Below are 8,904 nucleotides of genomic sequence, written 5' to 3' on the forward strand. Positions count from 1 at the left end.
AAACTGGACAGCTACGTGTAAAAGAATAAAATTAGAACAGTCCGTTCTAATACAAAAATAAACTCAAAATGGATTAGAGACCTAAATCTAAGACTGGACACTATAAAACTCTTAGGGGAAAACATAGGAAGAACACTCTGTGACATAAATCACAGCAAGATCTTTTTTGATCCACCTCCTAGAGTAATGGAAATAAAAACAAAAATAAACAAATGGGACCTAATGAAACTTCAAGGCTTTTGCAAAGCAAAGGAAACTACAAACAAGACGAAAAGACAACCCTCAGAATAGGAGAAAATATTTGCAAACGAATTAATGGACAAAGGATTAATCTCCAAAATATATAAACAGCTCATACAAAAAAACAAACAGCCCAATCAAAAATTGGCAGAAGGGCTTCCCTGGTGGCGCAGTGGTTGAGAGTCCGCCTGCCGATGCCGGGGACGCGGGTTCGTGCCCCGGTCCGGGAAGATCCCACATGCTGCGGAGCGGCTGGGCCCGTGAGCCATGGCCGCTGAGCCTGTGCGTCCGGAGCCTGTGCTCCGCAACGGGAGAGGCCGCAATAGTGAGAGGCCCGCGTACCGCAAAAAAAAAAAAAAAAAAAAATTGGCAGAAGGCCTAAATAGACATTTCTCCGAAGAAGACATACAAATGGCCAAGAGGCACATGAAAAGCTACTCAACATCACTAATTACTAGAGAAATGCAAATCAAAACTACAATGAGGTATCACCTCACACCAGTTAGAATAGGCATCATCAGAAAATCTACAAACAGCAAATGCTGGAGAGGGTGTGGAGAAAAGGAAACCCTCTTGCACTGTTGGTGGGAATGTAAATTGATACAGCCACGATGGAGATCAGTATGAAGGTTCCTTAAAAACCTAAAAATAGAATTACCACGTGACCCAGCAATCCCACTACTGGGCATATACCCAGAGAAAACCATAATTCAAAAAGACACATGCGCCCCAAAGTTCACTGCAGCACTATTTACAACAGCCAGGTCATGGAAGCAACCTAAATGCCCCTCGACAGACAAATGGATAAAGAAGATGTGGGACATATATACAATGGAATATTACTCAGCCATAAAAAGGAACGAATTGGGTCATTTGTAGAGACGTGGATGCATCTAGAAACTGTCATACAGAGAGAAATAAGTCAGAAAAAGAAAAACAAATATTGTATATTAACGCATATATGTGGAGCCTAGAAAAATGGTAGATGAACCAGTTTGCAGGGCAGAAGTTGAGACACAGATGTAGAGAACAAACGTATGGACACCACGGGGGGAAAGTGGCAGGGGAGATTGGGATTGACATTTATATACTAATATGTATAAAATGGATAACTAATAAAAACCTGCTGTATAAAATAAATAAATAAAATTCAAAAAAGAGAAAGACAAATACCATACGGTATTCCTTATATGTGGGATCTAAAATATGACACAAATAAGCTTATCTATGAAACAGAAACAGAGTCACAGACACAGAGAACAGACTTGTGGTTGCCAGTGGGGAGGCAGTTGGAGGACGGATGGACTGGGAAGTTGGGGTTAGCAGATGTAAGCTTTTATATACAGAATGGATAAACAACAAGGTCCTACTGTATAGCACAGGGAACTATATTCAATATCCTATGATAAACCATAATGGAAAAGAATGTTAAAAAAAATGTACATATATGTATAAAGGAATCACTTTGCTGTACAGCACAAATTAACACAACATTGTAAAACAACTACAATAAAAAAAAAACTATTTCTTATTAGTATAGTTTAAAATGGGAAAAATCTTGTTTTACTGTGTGTTGATATCTATTATATTCACCAGATCGGTTTTTTGTTAAGTACACTGGTGAGGGAAGTATGTTTTGGACTGATTCATTCTGGCTTTGGAAACGTTTGAATTTTTCAATAACTTTATGTTTTCCCTCCCAAATTCCACTATAATTGCTTCCTAGATTTAGATGAACACTCAAAACAAGTTTTATTTTTAGAAACCTTGATAGTGTTTTTTTAAAAAGCTTTCTAAAAAGTTTGGGATATTAAGATATGTTTACATTTGTGGCTAAGATGAACCCAAGTGGGACTCTAAATTGGGGGATTCCAATGGAAATGTTTGGTCAGGGATGATGAGATAATGGCATTGATTAAACAAAGCAGGTTCCTGGGGAAAACAAAAAACAAAAAACGGAATCACCTTTCCAGGAAACTAGGCAAATTCCAAGAGGGAAATAACTGATGAAATGTAAAAATTACCATTTTGTTAGTAGGAGTTAAATTTAAGGTTCAGATATGTAATAAATGATACACGTACACGTTGTAGACAATTCAAAGTATCAAAAATAAAGGAAAAGTTAAGACACTGATGAAAGACCGAAGACCCAAATAAATGGAAAGATATTCCATGCTCATGGTTGTAAGAATACTGATAAAATGTCCATACTACCCAAAGCAATCTACAGATTCAATGCAATCCTTGTCAAAATTCCAATGGCATTTTTCACAGAAATAAAACAACCCTAAAATTTATATGGAACCACAACACATCCTGAATAGCCAAAGCAATCTTGATAAAGAAGAACAAAGCTGGAGACATCACAAAGCTATAGTAATCAAACAGTATAAAAACAAACACATAGATCCATGGAACAGAATAGAGAGCCCAGAAATAAACTCATGCATATACAGTCAATTAATTTATGACAGAGGAGCTAAGAATATACCATATTCAATAAATGCTGTTGGGAAACTAGACAGCCACATGCAAAAGAATGAAAGACCACTATCTTACACAATACACAAAAAATTACCTCAAAACGGATTAAAGAACTGAATGTAAGGCCTGAAACCATAAAACTCCTAGAAGAAAGCATAAAGCAGTAACCTCCTTGTCACAGGTCTCGGTGATGATTTTTTGGATCTGACTCCAAAAGCAAAGGCAATAAAAGCAAAAACAAATTAGTGGTACTACAATAGACTAAAAAGCATCTGCATTGAAAAGGAAACCATCAACAAAATGAAAACGCAACCTACTGAATGGGAAAAGACATTTGCAAATCATGTACCTGACAAAGAGTTAATATCCAAAATATATTAAAAACTCATACAACTCGGGCTTCCCTGGTGGCGCAGTGGTTGAGAGTCCGCCTGCCGATGCAGGGGACACGGGTTCGTGCCCCGGTCCGGGAAGATCCCATATGCCGCGGAGCGGCTGGGCCCGTGAGCCATGGCCGCTGAGCCTGCGCGTCCGGAGCCTGTGCTCCGCAACGGGAGAGGCCGCAACAGTGAGAGGCCCACGTACCGCCAAAAAAAAAAAAAAAAACACCAAACTCATACAACTCAATAACAAAAAAACAAACAATCAAATTAAAAAACAGGCAGATCTGAATAGGTATTTTTTCAAAGAAGACATACAGATGGGAAACAGGTGCTTGAAAAGGTGCTCAACATCACTAACAATCAGGGAAACACAAACCACAATGAGCTATCACCTCCCACCTGTTACGATTGGCTCTCATCAACAAGAGCTAACACGTGTTGGTGAAGATGTGGAGAGAGGGAACCCTTACGCACTGTTGGTGGGAATGTAAATTGGTGCAGGCGCTACAGAAAACAGTACAGAGGTTCCTTCAAAAATTAAAACTACTATTATCTGGCCCACACCGAAACCCACAGCACTGGATTCCAAACACGGCCCGGGCAGGTGTGGCAGTGCCCCCTTGACATGAAGCGGCCTGCGTGGCCAGGGAACCCCACGGCCCCCTGTCAGGACAGTGTGGCATTGCCAGCCAACTCTAGATATAGTGCACCAGGTAGTGCCCCGTCCACTTGCCCCACTGCTGGGCAGGAGATGCACTTGTTTGGGGTCTACCGTGTCTGGGCACAAACGGCTCCCCTTAAACTGCCACCCAAGGGCACAGCAGGACAATGGCCTCTGCCCTGTGCCCCTCATTCTCTGACTCCCTCAGTGGCCCAGAGGCTCTCTCCCACCGGGCTCTCTGGCTGCAACCCCACACCTCGTTGGGGAGTGCCTTCTCACCTGGCCTGTTCCTGCTAGTTGGAAAGAGCTGCATAGATCAGTCCCCATCCAGTTTGTACAGTCCTTGTAACTACTCCCCCCCCCAAACCCACCCCCTTCGGTTCTGCCTGGGACTGGACTGGGTCCGCCATGCCAGCCCTTTTGGACGTAACTCCTGTAGTATCTGCTTTGACCCCTGCCCCAGTCTTTGCTCCCTGGGTCCCCTGTCCTCTGGACTGGAAGTTAAGGAAGGCTGCATGGAGGAAGCAGCTGCTCTCACTATTCAGTGTAAGTGGGAGGGTGTCTTGGCAGAGAAGGGTGCTTCCCTACGTAGGGGCTTACCAGCAGCCCTGGCCCACTGGGACAGCTGCGATGCAGGAGGGTGAGGTGCAGGGCCTCCTCACTAGTCTCTGCTCCCTTCCAGGCACTTGCCTGCTGCATTAGCAGCCAGTCTTGTTTGGGCCCACGCTGCCCTCCCCTCTGCTCTTCAGCAGTCCTGCCTCCATGCCCACTCGTGCACTTGGCTGCTTCAGCACTCACGCCCAGCGCTGTAAGACTTGTGTCTCTGAATGGACTGTGAGCCCCTAGGGCAGGGCTCCGTCAGTCAACCTTGTGTCCCTGCTACACATCGGTGCTATTAAACATGAGTCAGATCCATAGGGGAAAAAAAAAAAATCCAGAAGTTCTGAGTATTTACTAGAAGACAATGAAAAACACTAACTTGAAAAGATACCTGCACCCCCATGTTCACTGCAGCATTATTTACAATCTCCAATGCATGGAAACGACCTAAGCGTCCACCAGCGGATGAATGGATAAGGAAAATGTGATGGAATACTATTCAGCAAAAAAAGAATAAACTCTTGCCATCTGAGACAACACAGGTGGAACTTGAGAGCGTTATGCTAAGTGAAATAAGTCAATAAGTCAGAGAAAGGCAAATACCGTATGACTTCATTATATGTGGAATCTAAACAAACAGACAAAAAACAAACTAAAAAACAAAAAACAAGCTCATAGATACAGGAAACAGATTTGTGATTGCCCGAGGTGGGGATGCGGGGCTGAGTGAAATTGGTGAAGGGGGATCAAAGCTACAAATTTCCAGTTATAAAATAAATAAGTCATGGGGATGTAAGGTACAGCATGGTGACTACTGTTAATAATGTACCACACAATGAAAAGTTGCTTACAGAGTAGACCTCATCACACACAAATAAATTTGTTCTCTATGTATGATTGATGGATGTTAATTAGACTTACTATGATGATCGCTTCCCAATATAAACGAATAGCGAATATCATGTCGTACACCTGAAACTAATATATCAATTATACCTCAATTTAAAAAATTCTAAAGAAAACCTCTCAGCATGAGCCCAACACCTGTTTCGTTAGCTTCAAAGGACACAAAAAGGCAATACAGCACCTAGCCAGACAGCAGTTACATCAAGAGGTCTTTTAACATCACAAGTACAGTTTCAAGGCGTTTACATCCAACCACGGGGTCCCTTATTTACAAAAAAAAAAAAAAAAAAAAAAAATGAACCTGAAGTGGAAAGTTCCCCTATATTCCTAATATATCTTTTAATGCTTTGGGGAAAAAAAAAGACAAAATTTACTCATAATCACCAAACCCATCCCTCTCTGCACACACAAGAAGGAAGCACTGAATTTAGGTTCCTAGATTCCAAATCCAGGCTCGGCCTCGTAGTAACTGCGGAATCTTGTGTAGTTACCGGGCCTACACCTTAGTTTTGCCACCCACAAAATGGAGATAATAGTACTTACCTCTTATGCTGGGTGAGGATTAAATGAATCCTTGCAGAGTGTGGCTCAGTGCCTGGGTCACAGTAGGCGCTCAAATGCCTCTGCTACAGTAACGTTGCAGGTTTCTCATTTTCTTCTATATTCACTTAGTATTTTATCCGAGAAGCTGCGCTAAGCACCGGGACCTCCAGGTTAAAACCTATTTCCTGCTCTTCAGCAGGTCACTGCCTGCTCAAACACTCTCACACGGGCTACAGCAGGTGGGAGTGATACCTATTTATCTAGGTAACTTTTATGCTAAAAATATTTTTACTGTTCACAAGCTGAGTTTTTACCCAAGCCACGGGAACCGGCGTCTGCAAACGCCTAGCAACTTTTTGAACCCGCAAACGAGCGACATACGCGCTTGCGCAGGCGTCTTTGGTGTGTTGTCGCGAGAGGCTCTAGTCCCGCCTCTTCCGGCAAACTCGGGCGCCGATTGGTCCTCGTGGCCTGTATAAGAGGCTGCGCGAAGGCGGGTACTTCCTTTTCCTCAGTTTCCGCTAAGGTGCTCGGTCCTTCCGAGGAAGCTAAGGCCGCGTTGGGGTGAGGCCCTCACTTCATCCGGCGACTAGCACCGCGCCCGGCAGACCCTGCCTAGCCTTCGCCCGCACCATGGCCTCCGTCTCGGAGCTCGCCTGCATCTACTCGGCCCTCATCCTACACGACGATGAGGTGACGGTCACGGTGAGTGCGGGCGTGGGCCGGTGGCGGGGTGCAGGTTACCCGCCCTCGCAGGTGTCCGGGGCGGACTCCTCTGGCCGGAGCCGCGGCCATCGACACCCCGACGGAGGGGGACGGGCGGGATGGGCGCCCATCGGGTGGTCCCATGTGCGGGCGGCCTGGGGCCTCGGCCACGTGCCCGCCCCGTAGGGAGTGGCTTTTACTTGGCGGCGGCGCGCTCCGGTTTTGACAATCTCTAGAGTAATTTGTGCAACACGTGGGCAGCCTCATCCGCAGTTAGAAAATGCTCCAGGACGCTTTATATCTCCATTTGGTGTGATTTCCTTTCGTGCTCTTGAGAAGACCCCCTGGGGCCTGGCTGCGTGGTGTGGAGGCTCTGCTCCACCTCTGGCCTTGCCTCACAACTTAAAATAGCAGCGTGACTTGGGCAGGTCCCAGCCTGTGAAGTGGCAGCGATGAACTCGAGGCCGTGCAAAGTACCTGGCACACAAGAGCAGAGGCTTTTTTTTTTTTTTTTTTTTTGCCTTTAGAGTGGAAGAAAGAGTCGTCTTAAATTAGCATACATGCAATGCCGGTAGAATATTTGAACTGGGTAAACGTAGTTTGGTACCCACGTTAAGAGTGATTTGCTTTCAGTTTGCAGTATTTCGGAGACATTTACGAAAGCTAAACTTTGCTGTATGATGGATTGCCGTTTTTATTTGTTTTAGGAGGATAAGATCAATGCCCTCATTAAAGCAGCCGGTGTAAATGTTGAACCTTTCTGGCCAGGCTTGTTTGCAAAGGTAAGGTGATGGCGGCAGTGATTTGGAGAAGTAAATTTTGGAAGACCGTTAAGTCAGGTGCTTATGCTAAACTCCAGAAGTGCCAGAATCCCACTGGACTTGTCCAAGTATGAGCAATGATTTCCTCACATTTCTATCTCTGGGAGCGAATTAAGGTTTTGCTTTGTCATGACTTTGTCTTTTTCTCTTGGTCTCAGACTCTGCTGTCTCTTTCCTTGTGTTCTAAAATCATGAGGAAAATATATTAACCAGGTCATTCCTTCATAAAAGGGTCACCCAGGAGGTAATACCACCTGTGTCGTTCCAAGCAAATCCTGCCAGCCTGGTGATGGCCTTTTATTGACCACTTATTTTGTGTTGGAATATAAAAGACTAATGAAAACCGGATTCCTACCCAAGGAACTTAGCACTGGCTACCTTGTGTAGGTTACTTAATCGCTGGCAAGTGAAACTGATAGCCTCTCTTCACCTTGTGTCCTTCAACCGTGAGACTTGAAAGATTGGACAGATTGTTCCTAAATCATCTTCAGTGAATTCCCTTGGGAAAAGTCCTAGAAGTGCATAGTAGTATAAAAAATTGAATTCACTCTAAGGAGGAGTCATGAACTGTGGAAAGCATCCTGGTTTGAGTGTTTAAGGAAGCTTGAAATTTCTCCTAGCAAGTTAAGCCAGCATTTTGGTGCTGGAACAAAAGGACAGGACTAAGCATTTACCTACATATGCGTATGTATTGCAGGCTTTGGCCAACGTCAACATCGGGAGCCTCATCTGCAATGTGGGGGCAGGTGGACCTGCCCCAGCAGCTGGTGCTGCACCAGCAGGAGGTCCTGCCCCCTCCACCACTGCTGCCCCAGGTAGGAAACTTGGTATCAGAGCGTGGAGATTAGAAGTATTATAGGCAAAATTGTTCTTCATTTGCTGAGAGTAGCTGATGTATAGAAATCTTAAAACCAGAGGCATAGTTTGATGAGGGAAATCTAGGGTATTTTTGACCATGAAAGTTGAAGGGCCTGGAGCTCTTGGAGTTTTAGAGAGGTAACTGACTATTTTCTGTTTTGTTTTTAGCTGAGGAGAAGAAAGTGGAAGCAAAGAAAGAAGAATCTGAAGAGTCTGATGATGACATGGGCTTTGGTCTTTTTGACTAAACCTCTTTAGTAGCACGTTCAATAAAAAGCTGAGTTCTTTGCTGCTGTTCGTCTTACTGATAGTTCTGGGGATGTGTTGTGTAAAGATGAACTTTGGCTTTCAGTGGTGTCTTCCTGAAAGAAGCAGCTGGGTGCAGCATTGAGAACTGCATGGAGACGCAGGAGGAGAAAGGTTCAGAGCAGACACCTTGTCCGGACTCCCCGCATGACTTCATGATTACAGGCTCTGTCCTCTAGACCTGAATAAGAGTCACTGTTGGAGGTGATCCAGGCCTCAGATTTTTGAAAATCTAACATGAAGTAGCTTTGGGGGAAGAGGTGATTGAATGGTGGTATGAAGTGGAAATTGGTTTGCTTTTCAAAATGCCAGGGCCACCCTAGAACTTGGATTTATATAACATGATTCTTGTGTATTCAGAGCATGTTAGGTGCCAGGCACTTGGGACATCTGTGCA

The 8,904-nt window shown here is 44.4% G+C and overlaps 1 protein-coding gene and 1 long non-coding RNA gene across 2 annotated transcripts in view; one reads left to right on the forward strand and one right to left on the reverse strand.

Annotated features, from left to right (window-relative positions):
* LOC309961474 overlaps window positions 1–6,171 on the reverse strand; it is a 54,399-nt gene extending 48,228 nt beyond the window's left edge. The window contains exon 1 of the long non-coding RNA XR_014326186.1: window positions 5,818–6,171. This is a non-coding gene — a long non-coding RNA (uncharacterized lncRNA). The remainder of the gene's footprint in view (window positions 1–5,817) is intronic.
* Window positions 6,172–6,326: 155 nt separating this feature from the next.
* Window positions 6,327–8,492, forward strand: RPLP1 (ribosomal protein lateral stalk subunit P1). Its single transcript, XM_082855484.1, has 4 exons — window positions 6,327–6,522; window positions 7,230–7,304; window positions 8,041–8,158; window positions 8,370–8,492. The coding sequence occupies exons 1-4, from the start codon at window positions 6,451–6,453 to the stop codon at window positions 8,447–8,449; spliced, it is 345 nt and encodes a 114-aa protein (XP_082711610.1). The 5' UTR covers window positions 6,327–6,450; the 3' UTR covers window positions 8,450–8,492.
* Window positions 8,493–8,904: the final 412 nt, after the last annotated feature.

This window comes from Leucopleurus acutus (assembly GCF_964270905.1).
Source record: "Leucopleurus acutus genome assembly, chromosome: 1".
In the NCBI taxonomy this organism is placed as follows: Eukaryota; Metazoa; Chordata; class Mammalia; order Artiodactyla; family Delphinidae; genus Leucopleurus; species Leucopleurus acutus.

Coding starts and splice junctions, on each gene's coding strand:
- RPLP1 (XM_082855484.1), top strand. CDS start 6,451: ATGGCCTCCGTCTCGGAGCTCGCCTGCATCTACTCGGCCCTCATCCTA. Junction 6,523..7,229: donor ACGATGAGGTGACGGTCACG/GTGAGTGCGGGC, acceptor TATTTGTTTTAG/GAGGATAAGATCAATGCCCT. Junction 7,305..8,040: donor GGCCAGGCTTGTTTGCAAAG/GTAAGGTGATGG, acceptor TATGTATTGCAG/GCTTTGGCCAACGTCAACAT.